This window comes from Kryptolebias marmoratus, linkage group LG9 (assembly GCF_001649575.2).
Source record: "Kryptolebias marmoratus isolate JLee-2015 linkage group LG9, ASM164957v2, whole genome shotgun sequence".
Lineage (NCBI taxonomy): Eukaryota > Metazoa > Chordata > Actinopteri > Cyprinodontiformes > Rivulidae > Kryptolebias > Kryptolebias marmoratus.
The window spans coordinates 9,490,282-9,503,307 of record NC_051438.1 but is presented as its reverse complement, the minus strand read 5'-3'; the positions used below and the strand labels follow the sequence as shown (position 1 = coordinate 9,503,307).

Here is a 13,026-nt window from a genome sequence, read left to right as displayed (position 1 = left end):
CTCCTATCCAGATCATGCTCAGAGCTCGTACCGAGTCAGCTCCGACGGGTCGTTCCTCGTGTCGCTGGCGAGCGGGATGGAGCTGCTGCTGAGCACCGAGCCCCTCCTGCCGGGCGGCGTCGGGGGCGGGGTCAGCCCGACGGCCAGCCGCTGCAACATCAGCCTGCCCGGAGACCACGGCCCCAGCCTGATAGAGTGGAGGCAGCGCAAGGAGCAGAGCAAGTCCAACTACAGCACCTACGAGCGCAGGCTCAGGGTAACCCCCCCCCTTTGTTCTTCGGACAAATCTGAGCGAGTACACAACTTAAGGAGGGCAATATCAATATGCATGAACAGAAGAAATAATCCCCTCAGCTTTGTTTCACATTGGGCAACGTGACCTTTGCATTAAGCGCCAGGAAATGTCACTTTTAAGTGCTGGGTGGGGAGAAAACATAAAACGATACAACAGGATAAACATTAAAGGTCATGTTGTGTAACCTGCTGCTGATGATGACATCACGGCGGCTGAGCTGATGGGGCAGATGAGTCGACCCCGGCTTCTGACGCTCTCTCGTCGATGACATTTCACCCGGCCTCAGAAAGTGCAACACAAGCAGAACCTTTCATAAGAGACAGACGTTTTATCTTGTGTGCTAATTAATGATTTGTCCTATGGTCTCGAGTTTATTCCAAAGGCAATTTATTATTTTAAATATTATTATTATTATTATTATTATGCCGGCTGAGTTTTTCTCTAAATGTCAGAATGAATTTATCTAAGCTAATGAAATCTTTGCTTGTCTCAAACACGCCACCCCGTATCTATTTGCGTGCCTGCTGCTTCACTCAGCAGCTTGTGGCGATTATAAAGCTGTAAAAAACAAAAATTTAAAAAACTCATTTTGTCCTACTCTGCTCCAGACAGTTCATTTCTTTTGCAACCTTCAGGCACACAACAGGAACCTGCTCTCCATAGACTTCGATCAGAGCACCAGAGTTGGGAAGATCTACGACGACCACAGGAAGTTCACCCTCCACATCCAGTACGACTCGCTGGGCCGGCCCGTCGTCTGGTCCCCCAGCAGCAAGTACACCGAGGTGAACATCACCTATTCGGCCGGGGGGCTCCTGTCATCCATCCACCGAGGGGACTGGTCCGAGCAGCTGGAGTATGAGAACGACAGGGTGGTGTCTAGAGCCTGGGTCAACGGCAAGATCTGGAGCTACACATACGCAGACAGGGTGAGAAAAGGAAACTGAGACGTTCTTGTGCTGAGATTTGTGTGAAACTTCACACACCTGCTCACCCTTTAGCTTCTGCTGTAAGCCTGTTGCAGACAGAGGAAACTAAAGCAAAACTGAAAAAGACCAAAACCATTTTTGTTGTAGGAAATACCCAAGTGAAAGCACACTATATACTACAGTATATATTATAACACGATATGTTTTAAACTGCTTCCCTTCTCTTGGAGGGTTTTTAACTGTTTTACCAAGTGACAGACATAGGTTTTCAGAGTGAATATTAAAGGGATATTCTGGGGATTTCTATAGTTCTCTCACATAGTTACACTTCAGTCACAGAGCACGTGTTAGAGAAAAAAGGGCAGACGTCTTCTTCCAGGCTAGGTTAATGGCCAGCCAATATAGGGCTTGTTTCATATCGTTTTCCAGGTTTTTAAAGCAGCATTCAGTGATGTTAAACACTTTTGTGTTTGTCACCGTTTTCTCAACCGAACTACGTTACTACGCGAATGTGCTGAGCGTAGACCACGTGAGTGTCTGCGTCCTGACGCTGCCGGATGTACCACCAGTTTGTCGAAAGCGGAGAAAAACCTTCGACTGACTGGACGTGCCAGTCAGGCGGACTGAACGTTTACGTCCAGCAGCCTCGGTTGAGAAAACACTGACAAGCCAAACAAACGGCATCATGCCAAAGTGGAGATGTCTCAGACGAGCTGAAGTAGAGGCTTTTTTTCTCATCGGGATCACATTTTGGAGAAAAGGATTGTTTAAAATTAAACAGGCCTAGCCTGGAGCACGACTTCTGCCCTTTTCCTTTGTAGTTTGTGTTCTGTGACTGATGTCACAGTTTATACGGTACTAACCACTCACAGCTATGTGACAGAACAGGTAGTGTTTTTATTGTTTATGTTTTATTTGTTTATCTTTGGAGAGCACAGCCAGGGACTGGAGTTGATATTTAGTAAACTGCTACAGTGGGGAGAACAAGTATTTGATACACTGTTGATTTTTCAGGTTTTCCNACAAGTGATTACATTTTGATGATGATCTGGATGACAATCTGGATCCTACAATTTTTTATTAATTCTATGGCCTTGGCAGAGATTTGCTCACTCCAAGTGCTTTTAGTTTTATATTATTTTGTTTGGGTTGGTTTGCTGGATGGGTCATTTTATGTAGCACATGATCTGATGTGCTCTTCCAAGGTAAAAGCCAAATACATTTTTATTTAGAATCTGTAACCTTGTGTGAAACACACAGAAGCACTACTGAGTTCACTGAATTAAACATTAAGTTACAATTTTTATTCATTTTTTAAACAAGAAGCTATTTCCCAAAACCTTCTTTTTGTAAAGTGAGACTTGAAGCACAGTACTCCAGCCCAAATTTATTCAGGTTTTGTGTATGTCCATGTGTGTCTGTTATAATGCTCCTGTTGAACAGCTTTGTAACAGCACATGACTGCAACATGAATTAATAGAACATTCTTTTAAATGAATATGTTTGTGCAAATCTGGTATCCAGCGATGGGCATATCACAGAGCATAAGAAGTGCCAGCAAAACACATCAAAAAACATGTCGGGGGAAAAAAGCTTTGAGCTAAACTAAAGCCTTTACAAACGTATTCTGAATACAAAGAAATTCAACACTCGAGAGAAAGCAATAGTGATATGAACATAAATTTATCATGTTCATCTTAGCAAGGACTAAGATGAACTGTGTGATGAACTGTTTCACCATTGTCTGATTCATACTTTTGTTTCAAAAATGACCATGTCTACATGGTCGGGATGCAGATTTGTGGTAGATACAGTTCCGCTGCTGAAAAACCCTCTGATGGGGTAAAGACTTCAGGTACAAACATGTGTGCTGATGCTAACTATGCTAGCCAGGATATTTGTCCATCTGTCCATCCATCTTCTACCACTTACATGTGGTTGGGTTGCGGAGAAGAAAAAGAAGAAAAACCCAGACCACTCGCTTTTTGGCATAATCCATAATCTCTCTAGGAAGTTCTGGGTCTGCCCTGGGGTCTCTACCCAGTGGGACATGCCTAGAAAACCTCTGAGGAGAGGCACCCAGAAGGCATCCTGATCTGATGCCCAAACCACCTCAACTGATTCTTTTCAGTGAAGAGGAGCAGCAACTCTACTCCAAGTTACCCCTCAGATGATGTAGCTTCTCACCTAATCTCTTAGGCTGAGCCCAGCCCCCTTACAAAGGGAGCTCATTTCAGCCGCTTATATCCTGGATCTCGTTCTTTCAGACATGATCCAAACCTCATAACCATAGGTGAGGGTTGGAACAAACACAGCCCAGACAATTGAGATCTTTGCCTTTTGTCTCAATTCTTTCCTCACCAGACTGAAGCAGTGTCTTCAATACTGAGGACTAAGCCTTGATTCTTTGAGAAATGGAAATTAATTATTTAAAAATCATACATTGTATTTTTCTGGATTTTTGTTTTAGATTCCATCACTCACAGTTGAAGAGTACCTATGATAAAAATTACAGTCATCTACAGGCTTTGCAAGTGGGAAAACCTGAAAAATCAACAGTGTATCAAATACTTGTTCTCCCCACTGTATATGCTCTTTGTGCAAAACATTGGATGTCCTAACTGCACAAAAGGAGGAATACAATTAATAAATAAACATAGCTTCAAAAATCATCAAACTATCCTTTTCGGCAGACTGTACGATTTTTAAATGCTCTTGTTTTAACAGGGTTTTTTTAAGTCTGCATTTAAAATATGTCTGCATAACTACCGTAAGCCATAGTTTCAGCCTCACGCTGAAGAAATAAGGTTTAATTCTGGCCACATTTCAGAGCTTAACAGGACCAAGATCAAAGATTTCTGTTGTCCTAAAACAACTCAAAGCTCAGTGTTTATAGCTGTCCGTGTAAATGCCATTTCATTAACCTTTACATCTCTGTCGGTTTTGTGTTTCATAGTTATTCCAACTGAAATATTATGATATTCCTGACAGAAGTGCCCCCAGGGCTGCAAAGGAATTTCTAGGGATAACTAACGCTACCTCCGTTTGTGATGCAAATAACCAGAGTTTTACGTAAACAACCGCGTGACGCAACATTGACGGCGATGTAAAGGTTTATAAAGCCAGGTTTGCATGAACTGCAATGGAATGGCAGCGACCCACTTTGGTCTCGGACTAGCCTTTAGCATGTCTGGTCGGGATTAAACTCTTCAAACTGATGTCGTTCGCAGAGCTACGCGCAACAGGCAAGCTGTTAGGTGAATCATATTTTTCTGACCAGATTTAAGAGGTTATTGAAAAGGATCTGAGCTAGTCCCATCAGAGCGGGGAAATCAGAAACTAAGCTCTTAGTGGCACAAAACAGAACTGAAAACAGTCATTTCCTGTAAGTGGGTTTTACAAGTTAACGTTTGGCAACCTTTAAAAGGTAGTCTGATTATTGGTATTAATAATAAATACAGTAAATAATGCCTGGCAACAGAGCAGACGCTACCAAAACGTTCTTGAAATTACCAGAAATGTGTGATGGTGAGACATGTATTATTGAGGTAGACTAGGTCATAATGAGAGTATCTGAGATTTACTGTAGATTTGTGAAGGAATTGGCTTTCTGTCATTTTAAAAGTACTATAGATACATATTTTCCCTGCTGTTTAAATGCACAGATTCATAGGGTTTATCAAGAAGACAAACAAGAGGCAATTAGCACAAAACAATAATGTAACTGTTAGAAAACTTCTAAAATCTAATTAAAATGATTGCTTTCTTTGCCTCTCACCTGCTGCCATATATCATTTAAGTTAAATTGCTTGCCATGGATAACAAAATAAAGCTAAAATACAGTTGGACACAGAAGAACAAGCTCAAAGGTTTTTTTTTAAAGTAAGATGAAACACTCATTAAACCACTGGTATGCAGTTGTACAATTGAGCCTCCATCTTTCTTCCCGTCCTCTGGCAGTCCATTATGCTGCTCCTGCACAGCCAGCGGCGTTACATCTTCGATTACGACCAAACGGACCGGCTGCTCGCGGTGACGATGCCCAGCATGGTGAAACACACGCTGCAGTCGCTGCTGTCGATCGGCTACTACAGGAACATTTACACCCCTCCGGACAGCCAGGTGTCGTTTGTGCAGGACTACACCCTGGACGGGCGGCTGATCAGGACTCAGTACCTGGGCACGGGACGCAGCGTCCTCTACAGGTACGTCGCAGAAACGGGACCGGGCCGTTGGTTTGGCAGCAGTGGCGGATTCGTTCGAGTAGAAAAAAAATATCCGACACTGTGCATCGCAGCGCGTCAGCTGATCGTATCAAAAGATAAAAGTGATTGCCTCCGCGTGGGAGCCGTAATTGTAATACACCACATCCAACCAGCTGTCGTTCCAAATTACACCGACTGGACTAATGACGGAGACTGATTTAAGGTCAGATCGTTTTAAATATTGCTTCTTATCGCCTTCTTTTGTCACCCACGTCTGATCTGATTTACGATAAAAGTTGGAGAACTGATTCAGGCTCCCATCTTTGGCTCAATGAGGATGTGGTAATAAATGGTCCCATTTCCAAGACTGTGAACACCGTAACTGACACAGGAGCCGCTCTCGTTCCGATGAAATATTGACGAAAGGCGCCGCTCCTTCTTCAGAAACCCGCCGGAATTTGTGTTTTTCATTTGGCAAAGGATGTTTACTTATATTGAAAATGAAATACGTTGTGCCGCGCTTGGATATTGTGCTTATTTTTCTTCCACCGTCTTCTTTTTATTTTTATATCTATCAAGGTATACATCAGCAGCAAAGCTCTCCGAGGTGGTTTATGACTCCAGCCTCGTGACCTTCACTTACGACGAAGCCTCCGGCACTGTCAAGACCATTCATCTCACCCATAACGGCTTCATAAGCTCCATACGCTACAGACAGACAGGTACAGATTCACATGGAGTCGCGGCAGCAGAGAAAAGAAAAGGCAAAGGGAGCCAAACAACCAGCAGCCACAGCTCTTAAATATTTAAGATGTGAGAAAATAAAACGGAGCATTTAAAGGGGATCTTCACGTTCATAAATCGCTTGTTGAGGACAACTCTTAGCATCTGCACTCAAACGGAGATGTGAGATTTTATGATTGACACCACACTTTGTAGTTTGGCTCTGAGTCAGACTCGATGCTATTTCATCTGAGACTGAAGCGGCCTCAGTTAGATGTGTGAAAAGAGATGAGCGTGTTTAAGTGGAAGAAACTGTGGTCTACCACAGCCATAAATACGAGACCACCCCCTGGGCTCTGAGCTGTGCAATCTGTCCCACCTCTGCAACCAGGGAGTCTGATCAAAGTAAAACAAGCAAATACACGGATATAAGCTAATGCGAGGTGGGCTAAGTCTAGACGTGCCACGTTTTCGGCCCTGTGCCTGCCTGGAAACAGCAGCTGTCTTCATTTTTGCACCTGCAGTCATGGCAAAAGAAGGCCCTCCTTCTAGGTCTAGGGTTTTACGTATCGGGACATAGAAAATGGTCTGGTCTTTATCTGCTTCTAAATCTAGCCTGTGTAAAGTGTACAAAATGACACAACAGATTTTACCATGCCATTTTTTATTAAACGAAAATGAAACCAAAATGTAAACATTGTGTGTTAAAAAATGAATCCACCTTTGCTGCTTCCATAAGATTTAGGAGGGAAAGTAGCAGCCAGGTGCTGCTGATCGAGTGTATTGATTAACTGATCATCATCAGTGTGATTGCCTCTATAAAAGCAGCAATTTTGGGGGCAGTTTGCTGCTCTGGAGCACACAGGTGTGTGTTAACACGATGCCCTGGAGGAAAAGATATCAGCAATGACCTTAGAGAACCAACTGTTGCTGCCCGTCTATCTGGGAAGGATCAAAGGTCATTTCCAAGCTATTTGGAAGTTATCGTTCTACAACGACAAAGATTATTCACAAGTGGGAAACATTTAAGACAGCTGCCAATCTTCTCAAGAATAGATGTCCAAGCAAAATCACCCCAAGGCCAGACCGTACAGTGCTCAGAATAAAAACACAAGAACTGCATCTCAGACTCTCCAGGCCTCAGTTAGTAGGTTAAAGGTTAAAGTTCATGACAGGACAATTAGAAAAAGACTGAACAAATATAACTTATTTGGTAGCGCTACCTAGAGAAGGCCTCTTATCTCTAAAAAGAACACGGCAGCATGATTTAAGTGTGTAAAGTTTCATCTGAATGAACCACAAGACTTTTCGAACAATGTTCCTTAGACACATGAGACTAAAGTAGAGACGCTTACCCATAATGCACAGCGCCATAATTGACAAAAATATATCAACTGTCAACACGCTGGTGGAGGGGTGAAAATTTGGGCTCGTTTCACAGCCACAGGACTTGGACACCTTGCAGTCATTGAGTTGACCCTGAACTCCTCTGTAGACCAAAGGACTCTTGGGTCAAATGTGAGGACATCTGTCCAAGGCTTGGACAAAATTGGGTCAGGCAACAGGGCAATGATCCCAAACACATCGGCTAATCTACAACAGAACGACTGAGTCCAAAACCCCAAACTGAGTGAAATGCTGGGATGGGACCCTAAGAAACAAATAGGTATAAACTGAAGCAATGCTGTAAAGACATGAGACCAAACATGGTTGTGAACCAAAATACAGACTATGGAAAACAACTAGAATATTTTAGAATCTGGTATGGACCAGACCTTTTTTTATGATGTTCTGATTTGTATAAGAAAACCCTAGAGCTGATGGAGGATTGACTTTCTTTCTCCCATGACCGTATGTCTGTAAGACAGTAAACTGGGAGGCCATAAACTGAAAGAACAAAACAATGGTTTCACCTTCTGACACGTAAAATTAGAAAGACATAGCGCCGCCATTAGGTTATGGCGGGACAATCAATAGGAGCCTTTAGCTGTTTCAGCAGGTATTTACTGCCACTGTTAATACAGTTCAGCAGTTCTTTGAAGTTCCAGAGTTTGTCCGGGGTCGTTGGGAACGCTCCCATCTCTGCTGCTGGTTCACTTCCCATTCCTTTTGTGATTGGCGAGCCCCGATCAGGTGTCACTAATCTGCGCGGCGCAGCTATGTGTGTATGTGTGTGCGTGTTTATCACTTTGCCCTCCCTGTGAATAGACTCTCACCTTTCCTTTAACTGATCTAATTTCAGCAGAACAAACGGAGCCTCAGAGAGGGGAGAGATAGCGGTAATTGTCCCTTGAGAGGAGACGAGGAAAAGTAAGGAACCAAAGAGAGAAAGGAAAAAAAAAAAACGATAGGCGGTGATATAGAGGAAGGCGAGGGGAGTAAAAAAGAACAGAGAAGGAGAGGGAAAGATGACAGCTCGGAGAAGTGACAGCTCGAGAAGCGAGACGAACAGACTGCGAGTTCCCCAGGGGTTGTGGAAAAGCCTCCACCTCACTCTCTGGGCTTCTGCCATTTTTCCCATTAACAAACAGCTCCAAATCAACATTCCATGGAAAAAATAAAAAAATAAGAGATGTAACGCTGATCCAGCTATCTGGCGGCTCCACAGCGACACACTAAGTCATTTTAACCACAATCAGGGCCATCTCAAGTAGCAGCATAATGGTGTTTCATTAACAGGCCCTTTTTTTTTTCCCAAAAGCAGGATGAGCCGCAGTAGCTAGCAGCGAAAGTGAAGAATGGTGTTGTTAATGTCAATGTCCTGACATTAAGGAGCACATTGGCTCATCATGGCTATTGTCTTTAGATTTCATTATCTCTCCACATTAAAGGTCACCACTGGAAGTGCTATAGTGATGTGGGGATAGTGAAGATTGAATGAATTGAGCGAAGTCTGTCCGTGTTAATAATGTTGAATTTGTCTTTTTCTAATTCAATTAATTAAGCCGTCTTGTAAGGGTAGCATAAAGGCCAATTTTACAGGCCGTGTGTGCAGATACACACGAGATAGCGATTGCCGTTGACGTGCAAATGCGTTTCGGGGAAACGACGCGTGGTGTCTGGATTTGGAACTAAAACCCCCCGCCTCCTCGTAGGGCCCCTGACAAGCCGGCAAATCTTCCGCTTCAGTGAGGAGGGCTTGGTCAACGCGAGGTTCGACTACAGCTACAACAACTTCCGAGTCACCAGCATGCAGGCCGTCATCAACGAGACCCCTCTGCCCATCGATCTGTACCGTTACGTCGACGTGTCCGGACGGGTCGAGCAGTTTGGCAAGTTCAGCGTCATCTTCTACGACCTCAACCAGGTAAGAAGCCCACAGCTAAGATTAGCTCGTCAGTCTGGTTAGATTTTAACCCTGTTACTCCAGCTTGAGGTACATTTATGTATAAAAGAGGTAAGATAATAATAGGTTATAACCTTTCCACAAAAAACAACTTCAAAGAATCTGAGTTGTGGCTTTAATATGTAGCAACAAAATACTTCAGTGTGATGAAACTCAACTAATTATTATTTTTATACTACCTGGAGGCCAACCCACTGTGTAATGTAAATTTCATTCTTCATGGCTACGAACACAAAGATCATTTTTATCTGACTCTGCAGCTCCTCTCAGCTGAGTGGATGGGTGCGTTTTACCACCTTTAGCTCATTGTTTTGGTTTTACGAGGCCCTGGTGCGAGTTCACCAGCTTAATTAACTGTTTCCAGTCACAGGCAGGTGGCAGCAAATAAAAAGCAGGATTTTTTTCTTTGTTTAGCTTTTACTCAGGCAAAGGTACAAGACCCCAAAAAGCTATTTGGTTTTATTTAGTTTATTTGCATAAAACCAATTCACGACCAAGGTCATTGAGGGCAACTCACAGAGATAGTAAGCATGTTGATTTGATATCTAAATATATAGTTCAATTTATTGTCAATACGACTTAGTTTGAGCTAATAGGAATCCAGTTAAATCCAATTAATTTGTTTTCTTTCTTTGTTCTACACTGTGTAATTCATGGTTGTGGTGTTCATCAAGTACTAATTTGGGGAGGAAAAAAAGTTTGCCAACTAGCTAGGACATAAAATTCACACTTTGATCCTGCTGAACATGCATAAAGTCAGGACCACTTCCAGTTTATCTTGAAGAAACCTCCAGCTGAACAAGACTCAGGATGGACAGCTACTGTATAGCGCCTGAGTCGGAGACAAAAGCAGAGAAGCACCACGCAAGAATAAAAAGCAAACAGGTAAAAAATATCAGTGTTCGCATAAGCATACATATTGAGTAAAGGCGTCAGGGTTAATAGAGACGGTCAGAAGTCCAGGAGCTATGCCTAAAGCGACATAACCAAAAGGATGGCTCAGGGTCACCAGGCTTAATTATACAAAGTATCAAAAACTAAGTTTCATTCCTAAAATATAGGTTAGAGATTGCATTTGCTTCCTAAAATCAAACTGGAAGTTTGGAAGTGAGAGGGGCCTGAAAGCTGAAGGGTCTGCTTTAGAAAACTCTGGGTACAACAAGGAAGCCCGGTGGAGCTTGGGCTTTAACACGAAGGACTGTAAAGCTCCTCTTTATTTGTTCGTCTCAGGTGATCACCACGCATCTGATGAAACACACCAAGGTATTCAACTCCTACGGTCAGGTGGTGGAGGTCCAGTATGAGATCCTGAAGTCCATCGCCTATTGGATGACCATTCAGTATGACTCAGCAGGGCGCACCACCACCTGTGACATTAGGGTTGGCGTGGACAGCAACGTGACGCGCTACACCTACGAGTATGACGCGGACAGCCAGCTGCAAAGCGCCTCAGTCAACGAGCGTCCTCAGTGGCGTTACAGTTACGACCTCAATGGGAACATCAACCTGCACAGCCTGGGGACAAGCACCAGGTGAGGATTAACCCTAACCCAGTTACAGTTAGAGGTTTGCATACATGCGTCTCATAATAATTTGGGGCTTTTGAATCATTCTTTCTCCAGGGTGGAGTAATTATAAAACATTCAACTTCTAATAAACTTATAATGAGCATTGATTCATGATGCTACCAGCTTCTTAGGTTTGAAAGCCTCACTTTGTCATTGTGGCCAAATAACTCAATCTTTGTCACGTCTGACCATAAAACTTTTCCCCAGAGGACATTTGGGTTGTCCATGAGACGCTGGTGTCCCAGGAGTCTTCAGGCAGGCTTGAGCCTCAGAGGTTGTTCCTGAACATCCTAACGAGGTTTCTTTCATTTGAGGTTGAAAGATGAATATTGGTAGTATTAGATAATAGGCCTTGGCCTATTATCAAGTTGAAAGACATTCAAGGACTTTCAGCACCACTTTTTTTTTAAAATTAGGTGAATGTATGTAAACATTTGAGCCTATATGTATAATATTGACCCTGGATTAGAAAAAAAATCCACAATAAATTCAAACTTGTGCACCCAGTTCTTGTTCTTTGAAATTGTATGCTGTATAATTATTCCACCTTGAAAATAAAACTGTTACCATAAATTATTAAAAGCCCCAAATTAATATGACATTCGTGCCTGTGATGAGTGCATGGATTCTTCCAGAAACATGGTTTCAAAAAGGATAATAATCACCAAATTCATATGCAGAATTTGTTATATCCTGAGATATTTATTCCCAGTTTAGACGTATTACTGAGCGTTTAAACTTTCATTGAATGCCAGGTTAGCAAGATCGCTAACACCATAAAAGCTAACTTTAAATCATGAATACAGTCTTGACTGGTGATACACGTAATTTGTCTCAATCTAGGCTGACGTCGCTGCGCTACGACCAGAAGGATCGCATCACACACCTCGGGGACCTGCAGTACAGCGTGGACGACGACGGCTTCCTGCGCCAGCGAGCCAGCGAACTGTTCGAGTACAACTCCAACGGGCTGCTGACCCGCGTCTTCAACCGCATGACGGAGCATTCCGTCTGGTACCGCTACGACGGCCTAGGCCGGCGCGTGGCCACCAAGAGCAGCCAGGGCGAGCAGCTGCAGTTCTTCTACGCCGATCTGTCGCACCCCACCAGGGTCAGCCACTTGTACAACCACAGCAGCAACCTGATCACGTCGCTGTACTACGACCTTCAGGGCCACCTCATCGCCATGGAGCTGAGCAGCGGGGAGGAGTATTACGTCGCCTGTGACAGCGTGGGGAGCCCGAGGGCGGTGTTCTCCAGCAAGGGCCGATTAATCAAAGAGATCTTCTACACCCCCTACGGAGAGATTTATCAGGACACGAATCCTGACTTCAAGCTCATCATCGGCTTCCACGGAGGCCTGTACGATCCGTTCACGAGACTGGTCCACCTCGGGAGGCGGGACTACGACACGCTCGCTGGCCGATGGACTTCGCCCAACTATGAGCTGTGGGGGGAGCTGAGCAAAGAGCCTCAGCCGTTTAACTTGTATGCCTTCAAGAATAACTGCCCGGTTGGGCGCGTGGAGGAGGTGACGCAGTTCACTACAGGTGAGCTTCGCACCCGCCTCGCACTCGCACTCGGCACCGGCGTCCAAACTCGACGCGCAATCGGTTTCTGACTGGCAGAAAAGTAAGAGAGATAATTCGCCCAATGACACCTACTCTCACACCTGCACATGCAGTGGAAACATCTGCCACAAAGAGTGAGTGAATGGGGCACATGGCTAACCACAGGTGAGCCGAGTGTCAGAGGAAGAAGATGTGACAGATAAAGTAAAAAAAAAAAAAAAGTGCTGGCAACAGAATGGACAGCCGTGCCTCTGATCATAGTGTTTCTTTAACACGGTCTGCAGTGTTTTGTTCTCTCTGTCTGTCAAGAGCAAACCGCTTTCCCCCAGCAGACAAAATAAAAACTCAGGCGAGGGAAAGAGATGGAAGGGGAGAGCAGTGAATGTAGA

The 13,026-nt window shown here is 44.0% G+C and overlaps 1 protein-coding gene across 2 annotated transcripts in view; it reads left to right on the top strand.

Annotated features, from left to right (window-relative positions):
• Nucleotides 1-13,026, top strand: part of tenm1 (teneurin transmembrane protein 1) — a 265,666-nt gene that overhangs the window by 244,475 nt on the left and 8,165 nt on the right. Inside the window, exons 30-36 of one of the 2 annotated variants that reach the window (XM_017419725.2) lie at nt 12-256; nt 931-1,224; nt 5,185-5,429; nt 6,009-6,151; nt 9,248-9,459; nt 10,729-11,030; nt 11,910-12,616. In XM_017419725.2, coding sequence (XP_017275214.1) covers nt 12-256; nt 931-1,224; nt 5,185-5,429; nt 6,009-6,151; nt 9,248-9,459; nt 10,729-11,030; nt 11,910-12,616 — 2,148 coding nt within the window. Of the gene's footprint in view, nt 1-11; nt 257-930; nt 1,225-5,184; nt 5,430-6,008; nt 6,152-9,247; nt 9,460-10,728; nt 11,031-11,909; nt 12,617-13,026 lie in introns of those variants that run through there. The other variant, XM_025006695.2, reaches the window with a different exon arrangement.